This window comes from Kogia breviceps, chromosome 3 (assembly GCF_026419965.1).
Source record: "Kogia breviceps isolate mKogBre1 chromosome 3, mKogBre1 haplotype 1, whole genome shotgun sequence".
Lineage (NCBI taxonomy): Eukaryota > Metazoa > Chordata > Mammalia > Artiodactyla > Physeteridae > Kogia > Kogia breviceps.
The window spans coordinates 113665018-113691151 of record NC_081312.1 but is presented as its reverse complement, the minus strand read 5'-3'; the positions used below and the strand labels follow the sequence as shown (position 1 = coordinate 113691151).

Genomic DNA, 26134 nt, shown 5'->3' with positions numbered 1-26134 from the left:
TTCTTTCATTTTCCAATAACACATTCCTCATTTTTGTCTGAGACCTCACCAGAAACACCTTTAACACTCATATTTCCAGCAACATTCTGTTCATGACAATATGTGTATTCTCTAAGACAATAGAAGCTTTTTCTATAGCTTTTCTCTTTCCTGTGTAAGCCCTCACCAGATATACTTTAACATCTATATTTTTACCAATAGTCTCTTCAAGGCAGAACTCTTCTAGCCTCTTCTACTTAATTTCAAAGCCACATCTAGATTTTTAAATATTTGTTACAGCAGCATTTCTTACCAGTAGCTGAATTTGTATTAGTTAGCAGTCTCCAGAGAAACAAAACATATATCTATATCTGTAAATAATAAATATAGACAGATTGATTTTAAGGAATTGGCTCACATGACTGGGGAGCTAGCTGGCAGGTCCAAAACCACAGGGCAGGCTGACAGGCTGGAAATTCAGAAAAGAGTTGATATTGCAGTCTTGAGTCTGAATTTCACAGAGCAACAGGCTAGAAACTCAGGGTTTTTAAGTTGCTATCTTAAGGAAAAGTCCTTCTACTTCTTTGCTCTAAAGGCCTCCAACTTATTGGGTGAGGCCCACCTTATGGAGCATAATCTGCTTTACTCAAAGACTACTGATTTAAATGTCAGTCACATCTAAAAAATACCTTCACAGCAACATCTAGACTGATATTTGACCAAGCAACTGGGTACCATGGTCTAGCCAAGTTGACACATAAAATTAACCATCACAGACATTCAAAAGGTCTCACTTAAATCACCAGGACGTTTTGAGACAGAAATTGCCAATGGCTCAGAATCCCAGTGTTCCTTCCCATATCGCTTGGGTTAAGTTTGGGCCATAGCAGATATTAACAGTGTACGCTCAGGTGCTGGTATGGTGACATCTCTGCTTTTGTACAGTGAGGCCCTGGGCTGGAATGAAAGAACTCATAGGCCTTAAGGGTCAGGAGACCCAGCTGAAAGTTGAGCTGTGTTACTTAGTACTGTAAGATAGGTACCATTATTAGATTGAACTGTGTGAATCATATGCCTTCCATGTGGTTCAACCTAATATAACCCCCATGTTACAGGAGTAGGAGGGTGTGGAACTGAGGGACAGGAAGATCAGAATCTGGGCCAGGCCCTCATAGCAGAGCTGGGATTTGATCCATAGCAAGTCTGGCTCTAAATCCATGTTTTAGACACTATGCTGTAATTAGCTACTGAGTGAATCACTACATATGAAGAAATTTGAAATGGTACTCATAAATATAAAATGAAAATAAGCTCTAATATTCTGAACAAGATACTTTTGAATGTGTATGTGTATATACATATACATATATGTGTGTGTGCTCTAAAGAAATCTAGCAGGATGTAGATCTAACTCTAAACTGTGGTTATCATGGAAGGGAGGAATGTAGGGTTATGGAGTAATCAGGTGGGGACTGTAATTTTCAATTCTATATACTACAGAATCATTTGAATATTTTCAATAAGGATGTATTTTTATAAATACACAAATAACAATTAAAAATAGTATGTATCTAAAGGAACTTTAAAAAATCCTTTGCTTAGAGCTTTATATAGGTTAAAAAAGAAAAGGAAAGGTTCTTGGAGCAATTTTTTTTTTTAAGTTTTAGGTTAAAATGTTTTTGTTTTTTTTTTTTTGCGATACGCGGACCTCTCACTGTTGTGGCCTCTCCCGTTGCGGAGCACAGGCTCCGGACATGCAGGCTCAGTGGCCATGGCTCACAGGCCCAGCTGCTCTGCGGCATGTGAGATCTTCCCAGACCAGGGCACAAACCTGCGTCCCCTGCATCAGCAGGCAGACTCTCAACCACTGTGCCACCAGGGAAGCCCCTAAGTTTAGGTAAAAATGTTTTTAAACAGGTTACACAGTGATATCCAATTTTTGTCAGCTGTGGGTATATATATATACACATATACATATATATACACACACACATACATATATAGTCTTTTACATATATATATAGTATTGGCCAACAACGTTCGTTTGGGTTTTTCCATAACATCTTACGGAAAAAAACCTGAGCAAACTTTTTGGCCAACCCAAAAGTTTAAATTGTTAAATACATAGAAAACGTCTTGAAGGCTCACTAAAGTAACAGTGGTTTTCTTTGAGTAGTGTTGAATTTTTACAACAAACTGGTGTCGCTTTAAAAATTAAAAATAATGTCTAATTATTAAAATATTAGTAGACCAGTGGTTTCTTTTCTACTTATTTATTTGGGGGGGAGACACAATAAATCTGTTCAAGTCATATGTTATCATCAAAGCAAAATTAGGAAATAGAATTCTGCAAAAGGAAAGTGTATCAAATGGAAGTACTGCCACTGGAAATGACAACTGTTAATATTTTAGGTTAAAGTAGAATATCTCTTAGTTGACTTCTTAACTGAGGATCCAGATTCTTGATGCTTCCTGTTCCTTTTTTTTTTTAAATTGGGGTAAGAACATTTAACTTGAGATCTACCTTCTTAACAAATTTTTAAGTGCACATTATAGTATTAACTGTAGGCACTATATTGTACAGCAGCTCTCTAGAACTTACTCATCTTGCATAACTGAAACTATACCCATTGCACACAACTCCCATTTCTCCCTCCCTGCAGTCCCTGGTAACTCACCATTCTACTCTTAGCTTCTGAGTTTGACTATTTCAGATATCTCATGTAAGTGGAATCATGCAGTATTTGTCCTGTAACTGGCTTATTTCCCCTACCAGAATGTCTTCCAGGTTCATCCATGTTGTTGCAAATGGCAGGATTTCCCTTTTTTAAGGCTGAATAATATTCCATTGTGTGTACATACCACATTTTTAAAATCTATTCATCAGTTGATAAACATTTATCTTGTTGCCATATTTTGGATATTGTGAATAATGCTGCTGTGAACATGGGAATGCAGATATTTCTTTGAGACCCTGATTTCAATTCTTTTGGGTATATACTCAGAACTGGGATTGCTGGATATGATCATTCTAGTTTTAATTTTTTGAGGAATTATTTTGCATAGTGGCTGCACCATTTTACATTCCCACCAACATATGTAAGGATTCCAATTTCTCTACACCCTTGCCAACACTTATTTTTTTGTTTGTTTTTTTAGAGCAGCCATCCTAACAGGTGTGAGGTGATATCTCATCGTGGTTTTGATTTGCATTTCCCTGATGATTAGTTATGTTGAGAACCTTTTCATATACCTGTTGGCCATCTGTATGTCTTCTTTGGAGAAATGTCTATTTAAATCCTTTACCCATTTTTATTTATTTTATTTATTTATTTTTTTTTTGTGGGCCTCTCACTGTTGTGGCCTCTCTCGTTGCGGAGCACAGGCTCCGGACGCGCAGGCCTAGCAGCCACGGCTCACGGGCTTAGTTGCTCCGCGGCATGTGGGACCTTCCCGGACTGGGGCACGAACCCGTGTCTCCTGCATCAGCAGGCGGATTCTCAACCACTGCGCCACCAGGGAAGCCCTGTTTTTAAATCACATTGTTTGGTTTTTTTGCTATTAAATGATAGGAGTTTCTTATATATTTTAGATATTAACCCATGATCAAATACAGGGTTTGCAAATATTGTCTTCCATTCTGTAAGTTATGTTTTGCTTTTGCTGATGGTTTACTTTGCTGCTTAGAAGCTTCGTCTGATGTACTCCCACATGCCTATTTTTGTTTTGTGGCTTGTGGTTTTGGTGCCATAGCGAAGAAATCATTGCCAAGACTAATGTCAAGTAGGTTGTCCACTATGTTTTCTTCTAGGGGTTTTATAGTTTCAGGTCTTATCTTTACGTTTTTAATTCATTTAGAGTTGATTTTTTTGTGTATGGTGTAGGATAAGGGTCCACCCTCATTCTTTTGTGGATATCCAGTTTTCCCACACTGTTTGTTGAAGAGATTGTCCTTTTCCCATTGTATATGCTTGGCTTCCTTGTGGAAGATCAGTTAGCTGCATATGTGTGGGTTTATTGCTAGCCTGTCTATTCTGATCCATTAGTCTATATATCTGTCTTTATGCCAGTACCATACTGTTTTGATTACTGTAGCTTTGTGGTATATTTTGAAATCAGGAAAGATGATGCCTTCAGCTTTGTTCTTTTTTCTCAAGATTTGTTGGCTTATTCAGGTTCTATTGTGGGACCATATGAATTTTAGGATTTTTTTTCTATTTCCATTTTTTAAAAGCCATTGGAGTTATTTCCAAATAGCTAAGAATAATGCATCCACTCATTTATTGATTTATCCATTCAGTTAGCAGACATGCATTGGGCATCTACTGTGAGCAGGGCACTGTGGTAGTGATGATGACAGCATGGCTTCAGTCGGCTGCTTTGAAGCTCAGATTTACAGAGCTTGGTTCTTTCAGGAATTCTCCATGGTCTTTTAAGCCAGAGTAGTTACATGAGAGGACCAGATATCTGGGTAACTGTTGTGCCTTGCGATAGAGACCCATTTGTTAGAGGACATACAGAACTGTCTTTGTCTTATTACTTCCCTTTGTCTGTTACAACAACTTAATACTCCTTCCTCCCACTCACTACTAGTTTATTTTAAAATAATATCTTCTATCTAATACTTATATGGTTAAATCACTTATCACTTATGAAATGTTTCACATTTCCTTACCCTTGCTGTTTGTGGGTATTACTTTCTTTTACTTTTTTTTAAAACATCTTTATTGGAGTATAATTTCTTTACAGCGTTGTGTTAGTTTCTACTGTATAACAAAGAGAATCATCTATATGCATATGTATATCCCCATATCCCCTCCCTCTTGTGTCTCCCTCCCACCCTCCTTATCCCACCCCACTAGGTGGTTGCAAAGCACTGAGCTGATCTCCCTGTGCATGCAGCTGCTTCCCACTAGCTATTTTACATTTGGTAGTGTATATATGTCAGTGCTACTCTCTTACTTCGTCCCAGCTTACCCTTCTCCCTCCCTGTGTCCTCAAGTCCATTCTTTATGTCTGTGTCTTTATTCCTGTCTTGCCCCTAAGTTGATTAAAACCATTTTTTTTAGATTCCATATATATGTGTTACCATATGATATTTGTTTTTCTCTTTCTGACTTACTTCATTCTGTATGGCAGTCTCTAGGTCCATCCACCTCACTACAAATAACTCAATTTTGTTTCTTTTTATGGCTGAGTAATATTCCATTGTATATCTTCTTTATCCATTCATCTGTCAATGGACACTTAGATTGTTTCCATGTCCTGGCTTTGTAAATAGTGCTGCAGTGAACATTTTTTGTCGGTTGACTTGTTTTCAATTATGGTTTTCTCAGGGTATATGCCCAGTAGTGTGATTACTGGGTTGTATGGTAGTTCTATTTCTACTTTTTAAGGAACCTCCATACTGTTCTCCATAGTGGCTGTACAAATTTTCATTCCCACAAAGAGTGCAAGAGGGTTCCCTTTTCTCCACACCCTCTCCAGCTTTTATTGTTTGTAGATTTTTTGATGATGGCCATTCTGACCGGTGTGAGCTGATACCTCATTGTAGTTTTGATTTGCATTTCTCTAATAATTAGTGATGTTGAGCATCTTTTCATGTGTTTGTTGACAATCTGTATATCTTCTTTGGAAAAATGTCTACTTAGGTCTTCTGCCCATTTTTGCATTGGGTTGTTTGTTTTCTTGATATTGAGCTACATGAGCTACTTGTATATTTTGGAGATTAATCCTTTGGTGGTTGCTTCATTTGCAAATATTTTCTCCCATTCTGAGGGTTGTCTTTTCGTCTTGCTTATGGTTTCCTTTGCTGTGCAAAAGCTTTTAAGTTTCATTAGGTCCCATTTGTTTATTTTTTCTTATTTCCATTTCTCTAGGAGGTGGGTCAGAAAGGATCTTGCTGTGATTTATGTCATAGACTGTTCTGCCTATGTTTTCCTCTAAGAGTTTTATACTATCTGGCCTTAATTTAGGTCTTTAATCCATTTTGAGTTTATTTTTGTGTATGGTGTTAGGAAGTGTTCTAATTTCATTCTTTTATATGTAGCTGTCCAGTTTTCCCAGCACCATTTATTGAAAGGCTGTCTTTTCTACATTGTACACTCTTGCCTCTTTTATCAAAGATAAGGTGACCATATGAGTGTGGGTTTATCTCTGGGCTTTCTATCCTGTTCCATTGATCTATATTTCTGTTTTTGTGTCAGTACCATACTGTCTTGATTACTGTAGCTTTGTAGTATAGTCTGAAGTCTGGGAAACTGATTCCTCCAGCTCCATTTTTCTTGCTCAAGATTGTTTTGCCTATTCGGGGTCTTTTGTGTTTCCATACAAATTGTGAAATTTTTTGTTCTACTTCTGTGAAAAATGCCATTGATAGTTTGACAGGGATTGCATTGATTCTATAGATTGCTTTGAGTAGTATAGTCATTTTCACAATGTTGATTCTTCCAATCCAAGAACATAGTATATCTCTCCGTCTGTTTGTATCATCTTTAATTTCTTTCATCAGTGTCTTATAGTTTTCTGCATACAGTTTTTTGGCTCCTTAAGTAGGTTTATTCCTAGGTATTTTATTCTTTTTGTTGCAACATTAAATCCTTAATGTCTCTTTCAGATTTTTCATCATTAGTGTATAGGAATGCAAGAGATTTCTGTGCATTAATTTTGTATCCTGCTACTCTACCAAATTCACTTATTAGCTCTAATAGTTTTCTGGTAGCATCTTTAGAACTCTCTATGTATAGTATCATGTCATCTGCAAACAGTGACAGTTTTACTTCTTCTTTTCCGACTTGGATTCCTTTTATTTCTTTTTCTTCTCTGATTGCTGTGGCTGAAACTTCCAAAACTTGGAAGTGGGCAAACTTGTCTTATTCCTGATCTTAGAGGAAATGGTTTCAGTTTTTCACCATTGAGAATGATGTTGGCTGTGGGTTTGTCATATATGGCCTTTATTGTGTTGAGATAGGTTCCCTCTGTGCCTACTTTCTGGAGAGTTTTTATCATAAATGGGTGTTGAAATTTGTCAAAAGCTTTTTCTGCATCTATTGAGATTATCATATAGTTTTTATCTTCAGTTTGTTGATATGGTGTATCACATTGATTGATTTGTGTATATTGAAGAATGCTTGCATTCCTGGGATAAGCCCCACTTGATCATGGTGTATGATCCTTTTAATGTGCTGTTGGATTCTGTTTGCTAGTATTTTGTTGAGGATTTTTGCATCTATGTTCATCAGTGTTATTGGCCTGTAGTTTTCTTTCTTTGTGACATCTTCGTCTGGTTTTGTTATCAGGGTGACCGTGGCCTCGTAGAATGAGTTTGGGAGTGTTCCTTCCTCTGCTATATTTTGGAAGAGTTTGAGAAGGATAGGTGTTAGCTCTTCTCTAAATGTTTGATCGAATTCGCCTGTGAAGCCATCTGTTCCTGGGCTTTTGTTTGTTGGAAGATTTTTAATCAAAGTTTCAATTTCAGTGCTTGGATTGGTCTGTTATATTTTCTATTTCTTCCTGGTTCAGTCTTGGAAGATTGTGCTTTTCTAAGAATTTGTCCATTTCTTCCAGGTTGTCCATTTTATTGGCATAGTTGCTTGTAGTAATCTCTCATGATCTTTTGTATTTCTGCAGTATCAGTTGTTACTTCTCCTTTTTCATTTCTAATTCTATTGCTTTGAGTCTTCTCCCTTTTTTTCCTGATGTGTCTGGCTAATGGTTTATCAGTTTTGTTTATCTTCTCAAAGAACCAGCTTTTACTTTTATTGATCTTTGCTATTGTTTCTTTCATTCTTTTTCATTTATTTCTGATCTGATGTTTATGATTTCTTTTCTTCTGCTAACTTTGCAGGGTTTTTTGTTCTTCTTTCACGAACTTTAAGGTTAGGTTATTTATTTGAGATTTTTCTTGTTTCTTGAGGTAGGATTATATTGCTATAAACTTCCCTCTTAGAACTGCTTTTGCTGCATCCCATAGGTTTTGGGTCATTGTGTTTTCACTGTCTCTAGGTATTTTTTTATTTCCCCTTTGATTTCTTCAGTGATCTCTTGGTTATTTAGTAGCATATTGTTTAACCTCCATGTGTTTGTATTTTTTACAGTTTTTTTTCCTGTAATTGTTATCTAGTCATATAGCATTGTGGTCAAAAAGATAGTTGTTATGATTTCAGTATTCTTAAATTTACCAAAGCTTGATTTGTGACCCAATATATGGTCTATCCAGGAGAATGTTCCATGAGCACTTGAGAAAAAAGTGTATTCTGTTGTTTTGGGATGGAATGCCTTATAATTATCAATTCAGTCCATCTTGTTTAATGTGTCATTTAAAACTTGTGTTTCCTTATTTATTTTCATTTTGGATGATCTGTCCATTGGTGAAAGTGGGGTGTTAAAGTCCCCTACCATTATTGTGTTACTGTCGATTTCCCCTTTTATGGCTGTTAGCATTTGCCTTATGTATTGAGGTGCTCCTATGTCAGGTGCATAAATATTTACAGTTGTTATATCTTCTTGGATTGATCCCTTGATCATTATGTAGTGTCCTTCTTTGTCTCTAGTAATAGTCTTTATTTTAAAGTCTATTTTGTCTGATATAAGAATTGCTACTTCAGCTTTCTTTTGATTTCCGTTTGCATGGAATTTCTTTTTCCATCCCCTCACTTTCAGTCTGTATGTGTCCCTAGGTCTGAAGTTGGTCTCTTGTAGACAGCATATATACGGGTCTTGTTTCTGTATCCATTCAGCCAGTCTATGTCATTTGGTTGGAGCATTTAATCCACTTACATGTAAGGTAATTATCGATATGTATGTTCCTATTACCATTTTCTTAATTGTTTTGGGTTTGTTATGGTAGGTCTTTTCTTTCTCTTGTGTTTCCTGCCTAGAGAAGTTCCTTTAGCATTTGTCGTAAAGCTGGTTTGGTGGTGCAGAATTCTCTTAGCTTTTGCTTATCTGTAAAGGTTTTAATTTCTCTGTTGAATCTGAATGAGATCTTTGCTGGGTAGAGTAATCTTGGTTGTAGGTTTTTCCCTTTCATCACTTTAAATATGTTCTACCACTCCGTTCTGGCTTGCAGAGTTTCTGCTGAACAATGAGCTGTTAACCTTATGTGGAGATTCCTTTGTATGTTATTTGTTGCTTTGCCCTTGCAGCTTTCAGTATTTTTTCTTTGTATTTAATTTTTGATAGTTTGATTAATATGTGTCTCAGCGTGTTTCTCTTTGGCTTTATCCTGTATGGTACTCTCTGTGCTTCCTGAACTTGATTGACTAGTTCCTTTCCCATATTAGGCAAGCTTTTGAACATAATCTCTTCAAATATTTTCTCAGACCCTTTCTTTTTCTCTTCTTCTTCTGGGACCCCTATAATTCGAATGTTGGTGTGTTTAATGTTGTCCCAGAGGTCTCTGAGACTGTCCTCAATTCTTTGCATTCTTTTTTCTTTATTCTTCTCCCTGGCAGTTATTTCCACCATTTTATCTTCAAGCTCACTTATCCGTTGTTGTGCCTCAGTTATTCTGTTATTGATTCCTTCTAGAGTATTTTTAATTTCAGTAATTGTGTCTTTCATCACTGTTTGTTTGCTCTTTAGTTCTTCTAGATCCTTGTTAAATGTTTCTTGTATTTTCTCCATTCTGTTTCCAAGATTTTGGATCATCTTTACTATCATTACTCTGAATTCTTTTTCAGGTAGGTTGTGTATTTCATCTTCATTTATTTGGTCTTGTAGGTTTTTACCTTAGTCCTTCGTCTGTAACAAATTTTTGTGTCATTTCTTTTTTTTTTTTTTTTTTTGGATGAGTTTTACTGTATTCCTGTCTTACTGTTTGTTTGGCCTGATACATCCAGCACTGGCGTTTGCAGGCAGTTGGATAGAGCTAGGTCTTTGTGCTGAGATGAGGACCTCTGGGAGGCCTCACTCTGATTGATATTCCCTGGGATCTAAAGTTCTCTGTTTGTCCAGAAGTTTGGACTCAGAGCTCCCACCACAGGAGCTCAGGCCTGACCTCCAGCTTGGGAACCATGATCCTGAAAGCCAGTCACTGAGGGTTCCTCCCATCCCCTTAGGTGTCCATGGTCCCCCACCGGTGCCTGGTAGGTGCCCTAGTTGTGTCGGTATTACTTTCTTCTGTGAAAGCCAGTTGACATCAGTAATACTGACATTAATTGCTTACTTATGTTTGGGTGTTTTTTTTTTTTCTTTCAGCAGAAGCCTATTTGTTGGCACCAACTGAAGGTAACTTATGAAATTTTGCATGGGTAAAATATTCTTCAACAAATTTAAGTAAATTGTTCTTAACTTTTTCTTTTTCATTGTATCAGTAAACAATCATTTACTGACCATCTGCTGGATGCCAAACTCTCTAATATTAGGGGTTCCATTATGACCAAACCACCTGATACTTCTTTTCCCATACATATCTCACCCCTAAAGTTCTAGGGCATGGGCAGATCTAGTAAAGAAGCATGTATATATTTAAGTCTTTGGTTCTGCACACAGAATCTTCCCATGAGAAACAGTCATTATCCATAAATGTAACAAGAAATACCATATGTTATTAGATGATTCTCACATAATCCTCTTACATGTTAATATGTTCACAGGCTTGGGGTTTCATTTGATTGATTCTAATATTATTTTTCTTCTGGCTTGAATTTCTGTATGAGTCAAGGATATGTTTTATGTTTCTAATCAGAAAATAGGTTTATAAAGAAAACACCACATTTCTTATGATTTTTGTGAGCTCCAATATATGCAACAACATTGTGATTTTTTTCTTAAAAATAGTGGTATTTCTTTATTTTAAAACAAGCTGAAATGTGCTTTCTTCTGCCTTGCCTATAAGTATGCTCAGAGATTCTGAAGCAACAAATGTCATGTCTGATGTTTTTTGTAGAATTTATCAGCATCTTTTTCCTAATTCTAGAGTTTATTGCTTAGCTAAAAGTTTCTCCCCTGAAACTATCATGTCTCTGGTTGCACAGTTCTGTAATTTTTTTAAAGGACCTAACCAACACAAATGCATTGTTAAGGCAGTAGATCTGTTGATGTACTTGTAACAACTTAGATCATTAATGAAGCAAGTAGATACAGTATGTTCTTAGATGAGTTTCCCAAAAGTAAATAAGTACACATATTACTCAGCCATTGAAAAGAATGAAATAATGCCATTTGTAGCAACATGGATGGACCTAGAGATTGTCATACTGAGTGAAGTAAGACAGAGAAAGAGAAATATTGTATTATATTGCTTATGTGTAGAATCTGAAAAGAAATGATACAAATGAACTTATATACAAAACACAAACAGACTCACAGACTTAGAGAAGGAACTTATGGTTACCACTGGGGAAGGGATAGTTAGGGAGTTCGGGATTGACATGTACACACTGCTGTATTTAAAATGGATAACCAACAGGGACCTACTGTAAAGCACAGGGAACTCTGCTCAATATTATGTAACAACCTAAATGGGAAAAGAATTTGAAAAAGAATAGATACAGGAAGGAATTTGTAAAAGAATAGATACACATATATGTATAACTGAATCACTGCTGTACACCTGAAACTAACACAACATTGTTAATCAACTATACTCCAATATAAAATAAAAAGTTTTTTTTTTAATAAATAAGTACACAGGCTTGGGATTTCTTTGTAGCACAAATATGACACCTCCATGTTACCTACCCTACCCCCTTGAGCATCATAAGGAGTTAATGATGATCCAGTGAGCATTATGCTTCAGTGAATAACAATCCCATATCTTTATGGAATTGGAATATTTACTTAGAACCTTAATTGTTTTGTTTGTGTTTTTTTTGTTTGTTTGTTTGTTTTGTGGTACGCGGGCCTCTCACTTTTGTGGCCTCTCCCATTACGGAGCACAAGCTCCAGGCGCGCAGGCTTAGCGGCCATGGCTCACAGGCCCAGCCGCTCCATGACATGTGGAATCTTCCCAGACCGGGGCACAAACCCATGTCCCCTGCATTGGCAGGCAGACTCACAACCACTGCGCCACCAGGGAAGTCCCAGAACCTTAATTTTTAATTAAATCGCTGTGGTATGAAGTGCATCACTTCTATGAATGATTTTTTCAGTTAATATAATTATCTTTAAAAAAAACAGGAAGAAATAAGTTTAGATAGCTGATCCTCAAAAATGCACTTGCCTTTTAAGATCATTTTGTGCCTGAGTTTCATTTCAATTGTTATTTATACAACCATATATATTCTGGTGTAGCAAATTATCTGAACTAGGGTTCTAACCAGCTTTAGTTTTTTTTTTTAAATTAACGTAATACAAAGTATCTAATAACTTAAAATTCACATAACTTCCTGAGTTAAGAAAATCTCAAAAGTGATGCCTGCCTTTTCATTTTCTTACTAGTATAATTTGCAAAGTAGAAAGTTTTAATTTTTATCAAGTCAAATTTATCCATTTTAATTTTATAGCTAGTGCTTTTTGTGTCCTAAGAAATCTTTACCTACTGCCAAGGTCATGAAGATATTCTCTTATGTTCTCTTCAATTTCATTGATCTGTGTCTCTCTCTCAGTGAGTACCAAACTGTCTTGATTACTGTAGTTATATAGTAGGCCTTAATATCAGGTGAAGTGATACTTTCACTTTAATCTTCTCTTTCAAGATTGTCTTAACTATTCTAAGGTCTTTGCTTTTCTGTAGAAGTTTTAGAATAAGCTTATCTTTGTTTCCAAAGAACAAATATAAGCTGGATTTTGTGCTGGATTTGAATTGATAAGGATTGATAAGAATTGCATTTAATCTATAGATCAGTTTGGAGAGAATTGACATCTTTACTATTTCTGAGTCTTCCAGTGCATGAACACAGTATGTCTCTCCATTTATTTAAGTATTCTTTTATTTCTTTCATCAGCATTTAATAATTTTAAGCATCCTTAAATGTTTTAAGTTTATACCCAAGTATTTCACTTTTTTGTGTGATTATAAATGATATTATATTTTAAAAATTCAATTTCCACGTGTTTATTGTTAGTATATGGAAATATGATTAATGTTTATATTTTGATCTGATGTGCTTGCAACCTTGCTGAACTTGCTTAAGAGTCTAGGAGTATTTTTTATAGATTCCTTGGCATTTTCCATGTAGACATGTCATCTGAAAGTAGGAATCGTTTTTATTTCTTCCTTTCTAATCTGTATGCCTTTTATTTCTTTTTCTTGCTTTATTGACTAAGGTGGTGAAAATGAACATCATTGTCCATTTTGTATGGACATTTTGTATGATGTAAGCAGTCGATTTTATCAAATATTTGTCAGATTGAGAAAGATCCCCTTTATTCCTGGTTTGCTGAGGTGTTTTTTTTTTTTTTTTTTTGAATCGTGAATGGATGTATTTGGTTAAATGCTTTTTGAGTTCATTGATATCATACTAATTTTTCTTTGTTAACCTGTTGATGTATTGGATGACATTGATTTTCAAATATTGAACCAGCTTTACATACCCAGAATAACTCCCACTTGATTGTGGTGTGTAGTTCTTTTTATACATTTCTGTATTTAATTTTTTAATACTTTCTTGAGGATTTTTATATCTCTGTTCATGAGAGATATTGGTCTGTAGTTTTCTGGTTTTGTATTCTTTGTCTGGTTTTAGAGTCAGAGTAATACTGGCCACATAAAATGAGCTGGGAAGTGTTCCTCCTCTCCTATTTTTCTGAAAGAGACAGTGTAAAAATTCCTCTTAGTAATTCTTTTAAGTGTCTGATAGAATTCTCCAGTGAAACAATCTGGGTGGGCCTGGAAATTTCTCTTTTAATTACAGACTCAATTTCTTTAATAGTTATAGGACTAGGTGGGCTATTTCATCTTGGTTGAGTTTTGGTAGTTTGTGGTTTTCAAGGGCTTCATCTGTTCTCAGTTGGCAAATTTATTAGTGTGAAGTTGTTTAAGGTATTCCCTTATATCTTTTTAATGACTGCAGGATATGTATTAATATCATCTGTTTCATTTCCTATATTAATTTGTGTTTTCCTTTTTTTAATCTTTGTCAGTCTTGCTAGAGATTTATCAATTTTATTGATCTTGTTAATCCTAGTGAAGGTTTTAATTTCATTGGTTTCTCCTCTTCCTCCTACTAGCTTTGGATTTATTTTGCTCTTTTTTTTTTTTTTTTGGAGGTGGGGTTAGGGTAGAAACTTAGAGTATTGATTTAAGACCTTTCCTATTTTCTAACATAAGCATTTAAAGCTATTAATTTCTCTGTCAACACTGCTTTACTATGTCTCAAAATTTTTTATATGTTGTATTTTTATTTTCATTGTTTGATTAGTGTTAACATTATATATCTTTGACCATCCCTTTACTTTCAACCAATCTGCATTTTTATGTTTAAAGTGAGTTTCTTGTACACAACATTTAATTGGGTATTGTTTTTCCATCCACTCAGTCTCTGTCTTTTCACTGGTATGTTTAGACCATTCACATTTAAAGTGATTATTGATTTAGTTGGATTAATACCTACTGTGTTTGTAACTATTTTCTATTTTGTGTATTTGTTCTTTCTTTTCCTACTTCTTTTTGCCTTTTTTGATTTTGTTGACCATTTTATGTGATTCTGTTTTATCTCCTCTCATAGCATATCAATTATACGTCTTTTCTAAAAATTTGTAGTAGTTTCCTTGGAGTTTACAATATACATTTTAAACAATTTAACTCCACCTTCAGACGATACACTATACTGCTCCACTTGTAGTACAGGTACTTTGTGACAGAATAATCCTAATTCCTCCCTGGCAAACTTCATGACATTGCTGTCATTCATTTCACTATTCATCTGTTGTAATCATGCAGTACATTGTTACCCTTATTACATGAAACAAGTTAATTTTTAGATTGATTGAAAATTATTTTTAAAAAGATTTTATTTAACTTTATTCCTTCAACAACCTTCCTATTTATTTATTTATTCATTTTATTCTGAAGAATGTTTTTATTTTTAAAATTTTTATTGACATATAGTTGATTTACAATATTACATTAATTTCAGGTGTACAACACAGTGATTCAATATTTTTATAGATTATACTCCATTTAAAGTTACTATAAATACTGGCTATATTCCCTGTACTGTACAATATATCCTTATAGCTTATTTATTTTATACATAGTAGTTTATGCCTCTTAATCCCCTATGTCTATCTTACCCCTCCCCCTTTCCCTCTCACTGGTAATAACTAGTTTGATCTCTATATTTATGAATCTGTTTCTGTTTTGTTATATATATTCTTTGTTTTATTCTTTAGATTCCACATATAAGCGATAACACACAGTATTTGTCTTTCTCTGTCTGACTAATTTCACTTAACATAATACTCTCCAGGTCCATCCATGTTGCTGCAAATGGCAGAATTTCATTACTTTTTATGGCTGAATTATATTCCATTCTGTATCTTAGCTATTGTAAATAAGGCTGCTATGAACACTGGGGTGTATGTATCTTTTCTTGTTTTCTTTGGTTGTATACCCAGGAGTGGAATTGCTGGATCATATGGTAGATCTATTTTTAGTTTTTTGAGGAACCTCCATACTGTTTTCCATAGTGGCTGCACCAATTTACATTCCCACCAGAAGTGTGCTAGGGTTCCCTTTTCTCCACATCCTTGCCAACATTTGCTATTTGTAGATGTTTTGATGATAGCCGTTCTGACAGATGTGAGGTGCTATCTCATTTTGGTTTTGATTTGCATTTCTCTGATGGTTAGCAATATTAAACATCTTTTCATGTGCCTGTTAACCATCTGTATATCTTCTTTTGAAAACTGCCCATTCATGTTTTCTGCCCATTTTTTAATCAGGTTATTTGGGTTTTGTTTTTGTTGTTTGTTTGTTTTTGATACTGAGTTGTATGAGCTGTTTATATATTTTGGGTATTAACCCCTTATTGGTCATATCATTAGCAAATATTTTCTCCAGTTCAGTAGGTTGTCTTTTCATTATGTTGATAGTTTCATTTGCTGTGCAAAAGCTTTTAAGTTTAAGTAGGTCCCATATGTTTATTTTTGCTTTTGTTTCTTTTGCCTTAGGAGACAGGTCCCCCAAAAGTGTTGCTACAATTTATGTCAAAAGTGTTCTGCCTATGTTTTCGTCTAGGAGTTTTATGGTTTCCAGTCTTAAATTTAGGTCTTTAATCCATTTTGAGTTTATTTCTGTATATGGGGTGAGGAAATGTTCTAATCTCATTCCTTTACAAGTAGCTGTCAGTTTTTCCAGCACCACTTACTGAAGAGATTGTCTTTTCTCCATTGCATACTCTTGCTTCCTTTGTCATAGATTAATTGACTGTAAGTGCATAGGTTTATATCTGGGCTTTCTATTCTGTTCCATTGATCTATGTGTCTGTTTTTGTGCCAATACCATACTGTTTTGATAACTGTAACTTTGTAGTATAGTTTGAAGTCAGGAAGCTTCCAGCTTTGTTCTTTTTTCTCAAGATTGTTTTGGCAGTTCAGGGTGTTTTCTGGTCATACTGAGTGAAGTAAGTCAGACAGAGAAAGACAAATATCATATTTCACTTACACGTGGAATCTAAAAGAAGGGCACAAATGAACTTATTTACAAAACAGAAGTAGAATCACAGATGTAGAAAACAAACATGGTTACCAGGGGGTAGGCAGGGGAGGGATAAGTTGGGAGATTGGAATTGACATATACACCCTACTATATATAAAACAGATAACTAGTAAGGACCTACTGTATAAATGTGAATGGATTCAATTCCTCAAAAGAGATTCTTATGTCTTAAGTTGTTTTAAGGCAGAGAGAGAGACAGAGGGAGAGAGGGTGGGAGAGAGAAGGTGAAAGCAAGAGAGGAAAGAATACCTTAAGACAAAATTTTTAAATTTTTGAAGACAAAATGCTAAATTACACCAAAACAAGACAAACAAAGTGGGAATGGCAGTATTATTATTGACAAACTAAAAATTCAAGTTGAAAAGTATTAAATGGAAAAAAAATAGATTAAATAAATAAATTTTAGGATTATTTGTTCTAGTTCTGTGAAAAATGTTCTGGGTATTTTGATAAGGATAACATTAAATCTGTAGATTGCCTTGGGTAGTATGGACATTTTAACAGTATTAATTCTTCCAATCCATGAAAAGAGGTTATCTTTTATTTGTATCATCTTCAATTTCCTTCATCAATGTCTTGTAGTTTTCAGAGTATAAGTCTTTCACCCTCTTGGTTAAATTTATTTCTAGGCATTTTATTCTTTTTGATGCAGTTGTAGAAGAGATTGTTTTCTTGAATTCTCTTTCTGATAGTCCATTATTAGTATCGATAAGCAACATATTTCTGTATATTAATCTTGTATCCTTCAACTTTACTGAATTCATTTATTCTAATTTTGTGTGTGTGTGGAGATTTTAGAGTTTTCTATATATGGTATCATGTCATCCCTAGTCTTATTTAGATCTGAATTTTTAACCTATACCCTTTTCCTCTCCCTGAAGAACTCCTTTCAACCTTTCTTGCAGGACAAGTTCACTGGCAATGAATTCCCTCAGTTCTTAGTTTGTTTGAAAAAGTCTTTATACTCCTTTACTTTTGTAGGATAATTTCACTGATATAAAATTCTACGTTAGTGATTTTTTTTTTCTTTGAGCACACTAAATATTTCACTCCACTCTCTTCTTGCTTGCATGGCTCTAATAAGTCTACTGTGTCTTATACTTGTTCCTCTATAAGTAACATTTTTTTTCTCCTCTGGCTTTTTTCTAAGATTTCCTTTTTCTTTGGTTTTCTCCAGTTTGAATATGATATTTTTTTAAATTGAAGTATAGGTGACTTACAATGTTGCTATACAGAAAGTGATTTTCAGTTTTATATATATATATATATGTGTGTGTGTGTGTGTGTGTGTGTGTGTATATATATATATATATATATATATATATTCTTTTCTATATTCTTTTCCATTATGGTTTTCACAGGATTATGAATATAATTCCCTGTGCTATGCAGTAGGACCTTGTTGTTTGTCCATTCTATATTTACTAGTTTGCATCTGCTAACTCCAAACTCCCAATCCATCCCTCTTCCACTCTCCTCCCCTTTGGCAGCCACATATCTGTTCTCTATGTCTGTGAGTCTGTTCTCTTTCCTAGATATGTTCATTTGTGTCATATTTTAGATTCCACATATAAGTGATAGAATATAATATTTCTTACATGTAGTGTTTTTGTTTTTGATTTTTATCCTGCTTGGTGTTGTTAAGTTTCTGGATCTGTCCTTAATTTTGTAAAGTCCTTAACCATTATTACTTCAAATTCTTCTTCTCTTCTTCTCTTTTCTCTCCTTTTCTTTCTAGTATTCTAATTATGCATATCTTGCACCTTTAGAAATTGTCCAACAGATCGTGGATTTTCTGTTTTTTTTTTTTAATTCCCTGTGATAATTCTAACATCTCTGTCATGTCTGAGTCTGGTGCTGAGGTTTTCTTTGTCTCTTCAGCATGTGCTTTTTCTTGCCTTTTGGCATCTCTTGTAATTTTTTGTTGAAAGACAGACATATTGGGTAATAAAAACTGAGATAAATAGGCATTTAGTGTGAGATTTTATTTTAATCTGGCTAGGATCTGAGCTCTGTTTTATGTTTGCTGTAGTAGGTACTACAGGCTTCAGATTGAAATTCAGATTCCTTTAGTGTCCTTTTATGATTCTCCTTGCTTAACTTTGGGCTTCCCTGTATACTCCTCAGAGAGCCTGCATCTTGCAGCTGTTTTTGTTTTTAAATGCAAAATTTTAATGGGAATGCATTTCTCTCATAACATTCTTCATTCTCTCCTATTTTCTCATGACTTTTCTTCCATACTCATATATACTTTAAAAACTAGATCCTCACCTCAATATTCTGTCAAGCCCAGGCTGCACTGTTGGTAAATGAACTTTAAGAGTATGGTGAGCCCCCTTCCCCAAGCACCCTCAGTACTGCCCACTGCACCCCCTGCAGGCCCCTGAGTGGGCCCAGTAAGATAAACCCAAGGTTTAATAGTGCTGGGATTTTATTTATTTTGCTTTATTTTTTATTTTTATTAATTTATTTATTTTAAAATTTAGAGAACGGTTCATTTATAATGTTGTGTTAATTTCAGGTGTACAGCAGAGTGATTCATTTATACATATACATATTTCCATTCTTTTTCAGATTCTTTCCCCATATAGGTTATTACAGAATACTGAGTAGAGTTTCTTGTGCTATATAGTAGATCCTTGTTGATTATCTATTTTATATACAGTAGTGTGTATTTGTTAATCCCAAATTCCTAATTTATCCCTCCCCACCACGTTTCCCCTTTGGTAACCATAAGTTTGTTTTCAGTGTCTGTGAGTCTGTTTCTGTTTTGTAAACAAGTTCATTTGTATCATTTCTTTTAGATTCCACATATAAGTGATGTCATATGATATTTGTATTTCTCTGTCTGACTTACTTCATTTAGTATGATAATCTCTTAATCCATCCATATTGCTGCAAATGGCATTATTTCATTTTTTATGGCTGAGTAATATTCCATTGTATATATGTACTACATCTTCTTTATCCATTCCTCTGTTGATGGACATGTAGGTTGCTTCCATATCTTGGCTATTGTAAACAGTGCTGCAATGAACATTAGGGTGCATGTATTTTTTTGAACTATGGTTTTCTCCAGATATATCCCCAGGAGTGGGATTGCTGGATCATATGGTAGTTCTATTTTTAGTTTTTTAAGGAACCTCCATGCTGTTCTCCATAGTGGTTGCACCAATTTACATTCCCACCAACAGTGTAGGAAGGTTCCATTTTCTCCACACTCTCTCCAGCATTTATTGTGTGTAGACATTTTGATGATGGCTCTTCTGACTGGTGTGAAGTGGTACCTCATTGTAATTTTGATTTTCGTTTCTCCAATAATTAGTGATGTTGAGCATCTTTTCATTTGCTTTTTGGCCATCTGTTTGTCTTCTTTGGAGAAATGTTTATTTAGATCTTCTGCCTATTTTTGATTGGGTTATTTGTTTTTTGATACAGAGCTGCATGAGCTGTTTGTATATTTTGGAGATTAATCCTTTGTCAGTTGCTTTGTTTGCAGATATTTTCTCCCATTCTATGGGTTTTCTTTTCATTTTGTTTATGGTTTCCTTTGCTGTGCAAAAGCTTTTAAGTTTAATTAGGTCCCATTTGTTTACTTTTATTTTCATTACTCTTAGGAGGTGGATGCAAAAAATAGTGATGCAATTTGTGTCAAAGAGTGTTCTGCCTATGTTTTCTTCTGAGAGTTTTATAGTATCCAGCCTTACATTTAGGTCTTTAATCCGTTTTGAATTTATTTTTGTGTAGGGTGTTAGAGAATGTTCTAATTTCTTTCTTTTTTTTTTTTTACATGTAGCTGTTTAGTTTTCCCAGCACCACTTATTGAAGAGACTGTCTTTTCTCCATTGTGTATTCTTGCCTCCTTTGTCATATATTAATTGACTATAGGTGTGTGAGTTTATTTCTGGGTTTTCTATCCAGTTCTGTTGATCTATATTTGTTTTTGTGCCAGTACCATACTGTTTTGATGACTATAGCTTTGTATTATAATCTGAAGTCAGGGAGCCTTATTCCTTGAGCTCTATTTTTCTTTCTCAGGATTCCTTTGGCTATTCAGGGTCTTTTGTGTTTCCATACAAATTTTAAAATTTTTTGTTCTAGTTCTGTGAAAAATGCCATTGGTAATTTGATAAGGATTGCATTGAATCTGTAAACTGCCTTGGATAGAATTGTCATTTTGACAATGTTGATTCTTCCAATCCAAGAACATGGTATATCTTTCCATCTATTTGTGTCATCTTCAATTTCTTTCATCAGTGTCTTACAGTTTTCAGAGTATAGGTCTTTTGCCTCCTTAGGTAGGTTTATTCCTAGGTATTTCATTCTTTTTGATGCATTGGTAAATGGGATTGTTTCCTTAATTTCTCTTTCTGATCTTTCATTGTTAGTGTATAGGAATGCAAGAGATTTCTGTGTATCAATTTTATCTATAATCCACTGTCCTTATGCTGGAGGCCATTTACTCTGGTGGTAAATGAGGGAGGGAAATGTTTTAAATTTTGTGATTGTATCATTATTTTAGTGGGCCTGTATTTCTAGGCTGTGACCTTCATAAATTTTTCTCATCTTGCATAGTTTGCTTTCCCCTCTTAGGTGGGATGGGCAGGCTAAAGGGGACTGGGGTGGGAAGAATGCCCTTCCACACCTGGGATAAGGCTCTAGTAAACTCTTTCTCTGGAGAACAGTCCTTTGTTATGGAAGATGCTCTGGACATGTTACATAATGACTACTCTTCTTCTCTTCCTGAATGAGCAACAAGGAGATCTTTTATGGATTTTCACCATGATAGCCTGTAGGGTTTCTATAGGTAAAACCTAAGAATGTGTGTGTGTCACCCTAACATTGCAGCCTCTCACTATCAGGCTTGTCCACACTCAGCCTCCAGCAATTCTAGCATCTTCTGTCCAGGTAAGCAAGTCTCAGCTGTGACTCTGGAGTTACCTGTCTCACCAGATTTTGAGGTTGCAGTTTGCCCTATGACCTCAGTTCTCTGGTGAGTGGAGAAAAGTTGTTGATTTTCAATTTGTTCAGCTTGTTCTTATTGTAAGAACAGGAGTGAGGACTTCTAGGCTCTTTATGTCAGAGATAAAACCAGATGTGTTCTCTGTATATCATTTCAGTTCTTTCAAATTTGTGAGGTTTGTTCTTTGGCACAGAATATAGTCTGTCCTGGTGGATATTCCATGGGCTTTTAGAAAAAAAAAAAAGTGTACTTTGTTGCTGTTGGGTGGAGTGTTTTGTATATGTCAATTAGATTCTTTGGTTCATTGAGTTGTTCAGTTCTTCTATACCTGTGCTGATTTTCTGTCTGGCAGTTCTATCAGTTGCTAAGAGTAAAGAAGTTGAAGTTCCCACTCTAATTGTGAGTTTATCTATTTCTCCTTTTAGTGCTATTATTTTTAACAGCTTTATTGAGATAATTTACATATCATACAATTCACCCATTTAAAGTATACAAATCAGCAGTTTTTACTGTAGTCACAGATACGTGCAACTAATACCACAGACAATTTTAGAACGTTTTTCTCACCCTAAGAGAAACCTTGTACCCTTTATCTATCACCTCTCTCTTTCCTCATACCTAGCCCTAAGCAACTAGTTATTTACTTTCTATAGAAATTTATGGATTTCTCTGTCCTAATCCTTTGGATAGGGATAACAGGCTTTTTTTTTGGGGGGGGGGCGGTTTTTTTGTTGTTGTGTTTTATTTTGTTTTGCTTTGTTTTCGTTTTTTTTTCCGGTACGCTGGCCTCTCACTGTTGTGGCCTCTCCTGTTGCGCAGCACAGGCTCCAGACACACAGGCTCAGCGGCCATGGCTCACGGGCCCAGCCGCTCCGCGGCATGTGGGATCTTCCCAGACCGGGGCATGAACCCACGTCCCCTGCATCGGCAGGCAGACTCTCAACCACTGCACCACCAGGGAAGCCCCTGTTTTGTTTTTTTGACTCTGCCTGTTGGTGGTTCTGGGTTGGAAGCTCCTACAGCATCCTATCTGAAGTTTATAGGAGGCAATAAGGAAGCCTAGGGAGTTTACCATTGCTATGTTGCTTCTCAAGTCCCAGGGTCATAGTCTGTCTATCTTCATTCTGTCTTTCAGAGTCTTCCAATGCTTGTTTGTTGTACTATGACCAGGGTGTTTTAGTTGTAAGAGAAAGGACCTTGGAAGATTGGGGCTCCCAAAATGTATTTTGCCTCCAAAATCCAAAGGGACCCACAAGTGTGTATCTGTTTCTTCATAGTGGGCAGTTCTGGGTGTAACTCTTCTTTTCTGTTTGAAACTTTACCAGTGTAGCAGACACCTGAGCTTTTGCAGGCTTTCTCTCTCACCTCTAGTAGGCATGTGTCATGTTAAGTATCAGGTGTGCTTGCTACTTGCAGTTTGATTTCCCCTCACCAATACATATATTAATGTCTTAGTGAAGAGACTGTCTTCCTGACCCTCCCAGAGGTTTCCAGGTGGTGGCTGAGCAGGTTAAGCCACATTGGATCCACTTCAACATTCCCATTTCTCTAAGCCTTTGATCTCCTCCCTCTACACTGTGCAATGGAAGTTCTAGCATCTCTGTCTCATTGTCTGTAGGCCTCTGCTGAATCAAGATTTCTATTAACCATTATAGGTACTCAAACTAACACATTAAATGCTGAGGCCTCGTGAAGCACCCTTCTTGGCCTGATCCAACTTTAGACTTATTCTCACTGGCTAATGTATTAGACTTCATTTCCATGCTTACTCTCCAGATTTCTGCAAATAAAATTTGGCAAGATTCTACAACTCCTTCATGTACATAATCTCTCCCAGGAGCAGCCCTTGCAATTAACTCTCTGAATCATGCTGGGATTTTGCTCTCTCTATGGCCCTAGAAGCAGTGAGTATTGTTCCTGCCTGAAGAAGATAGGAGTTTCCTTTTTAGGTAACCAACCACACCAGATGAAGTCAGTGAAATCTTTTTATTCAAGTGAATGCTTGTTTTCTTAGATGGTAAAAAGGGCTATTTCTGATGTGAAGAAATGTTTAGAGATACTAGAGGTTTAATGTCCTTAGCTTTGTGTCTACACAAAGGTTTCCATCTCAATTCTTAAATCCTCACCCCTTCCCAACCAGAACCTTTACCTTAGTTTAAGAGACTTAGCATAAATATACTTTTACCTGGCATGTGATTCTGCAGCCTGTACATTCAGGCCTCAGGCATGTCCCTCCCACAGCTTCATAAAATAAGAATTCCTTTAAGGCCACCATAGAAATTTTCTGATTCTCTACCTATGCCTTGAGTTGAGAGTTCATGAAGGCACTAAGCTTATCTTTTTTTTTCTTTTTTTTTTGGAAGGGGGTTGGGATTTGGGGGAATCTCTTAAAGTAATCAAAAGAAGCCATCTCCCTCCACAATCTTTGAATTCACCATGATGCCACAGCAATCAAGTGCCGCAGCACTTGATCTCCCAGTGCCTTACCCTCCACTGGCAGTCTTAGTGATAATTTGAGTAATCATGATACCACAACTTCAAGTAATCAGTGATGTCCCACTTTTCCCTGGTAATGAGGTCATTCATGCACTCACCAGCCCAATCCCAGAATCCCACTTTGATGGACTGTTTTCTTAGGCTACTCCCTACTAAATCGATTAGGGTACTGGCTGGAAAACACACATAAGCTGGGATTTTGAAGAGAAATTAATGGAGAAGGACTATTTACAGAAGTTCAGGCAGGGTTCAGAGCACCCACAAGGATGGTAAAGTACCTGGGAACTTACAGCAGTAGGAAGGTTTACCATTCTTAATCTTTTGGCATGAAGGACAAAGGAAGATCTGGAGGCTGTTGAGACTTAGAGCCAACAGGAGGGGCTGCCCAATAAAAGCTCTGGTCAGAGATGTAGAGATGGAGTGGGATAGAAATAGTCAACCTTTCCATAATAGCAATGAAAAAACTGGAAAAACTTGTCAGAATTGAATTTTTCAGAACTCTGGAAATTAACAAAAGGCTTACAGCAATCCAGAGTGCATTTATTCAAGAAAAGTGACTGAATCTCAGAAAGAACAGAGACCTTTGTGATATTTTAACCTATAGTCCCATCTTCTAGTCTTAACCTTGAAAACCAAGAATCTGCCATCACAGTTAAAACCAGCAGCCGGGCAGCAACTGGAAAGGGGTGGAAGGAAGTTGGAGCATATTCAAAGGGTGTTTCACTGAAAAACCCTACTTGCAAGCCTGTCTTTATTTCCTCAGTCAGAGATCACCAGTGCAAAAAGCCTCTTCTCTGAGGATATTTGTCAAAAATTGTCAAAACAATTACAGGAAATTGCTTAACTTCTCAGATGCCTGAGGCAGTGGGTAACTGTTGGGGCAAACAATAGACTAGCCATAAAGCTGAAAAGGAGAATTGCGGGAGTAAGGTTTCCACAGGGGCTTTGAAAAGCACTAACATATTCCTAGGAGTATGTAAGGTCATGTGCATGCAAAAGGATGTGAGCATGCTCAGAAAAGACCCAAGAAGGCCCTGAGCTCTCACCTCTGCTTGCAGGAAGTGAGACTGTGCAAGCAGGAAGTGAAGGCTAAGGCAGAGTTGTCAACTGCCTGGTTGAGTGTTGAAAAGTGTGACTGGAGCCTAGAGAGAACTAGAGCCATACAGGAGGGGCCATCCAGGGGAGCTTTATCTTCACATCAGCCAAACCTAGCTGGAACCAGCTGGTAAGGGAATCCTGGATGAGTACAAAAATCTAAGGCAAGACAACCCATAGAAGTAGGTCTAGCTCGTGCCTTCAGATCTTTGATCATCCAAGATGAAATAATGGCAAAGCTTTTTTTGGAGGATTGTGGTGGCCCAGGGAAAAATAAAGCCCACGGAGAAACAAAATTATCAATGTTTGCCAGAGACTTGTCAGGGGGTTTGGGGGATGGGGGTTGGCTGCAAGTGGACACAAGGAACATTTGGGGATATGAGAAGTATTTTATATCTTGATGGTGGTGTTAGTTAAATAATTGCATATATTTCAAAACTCATTCAACTGTACACTTAAAATGGGTGAATTTTATTGTATGTTTGTATGTAACTATACCTCTATTAACTAGACTTTTTATAAAAAAGAAGAAAAATAAAATATTCAACTTTTCTCTCTTCTTTCCCTTTACCCTCCTGCTATGCCTCCCTTGTCCTAATTCAGCCTGAAACCATCAATCAGGCAGATTTGGAGGTTGGGTCTGTAGAGGTCACCTTCTTGGATTACAGAGAAAGGCAAAGACTGAGTTGAGGGGTGGAGAAAAGAGAAAACAGTCAGCACAGGGAGTCCTGTGTAAACAACAGTAGATTAATCTCTCCTCACTAGAGGATAGCACTTCTGGTGGGAAAACAAGGCACCCAACAACTGGAGCTGCCCAGATTGGGATCAGAGGGCTCATGACTCGCTGCAGAAAGATGCCAAGCAGGAGTCTGAGATGGGATTCCTCTGCCGTGTGGGAGAAGACCCTCAAACTACATGATTCAGATTCTGAAATTACCTCTATAAGTAATCTGTGGGCATACATTTGTAGGATAAATTCCTTAAAATTATGTTTT

At 36.2% G+C, this 26134-nt stretch overlaps 1 protein-coding gene across 4 annotated transcripts in view; it reads left to right on the top strand.

The window, feature by feature from the left end:
* LRRC28 (leucine rich repeat containing 28) overlaps positions 1–26134 on the top strand; it is a 199445-nt gene that overhangs the window by 163862 nt on the left and 9449 nt on the right. Inside the window, exon 10 of one of the 4 annotated variants that reach the window (XM_067029528.1) lies at positions 10180–10209. The exons of the other annotated variants lie outside the window; for them this stretch is intronic. Coding sequence (XP_066885629.1) covers positions 10180–10207 — 28 coding nt within the window. The 3' untranslated portion in view covers positions 10208–10209. The remainder of the gene's footprint in view (positions 1–10179; positions 10210–26134) is intronic. 4 annotated transcript variants of the gene reach the window in all.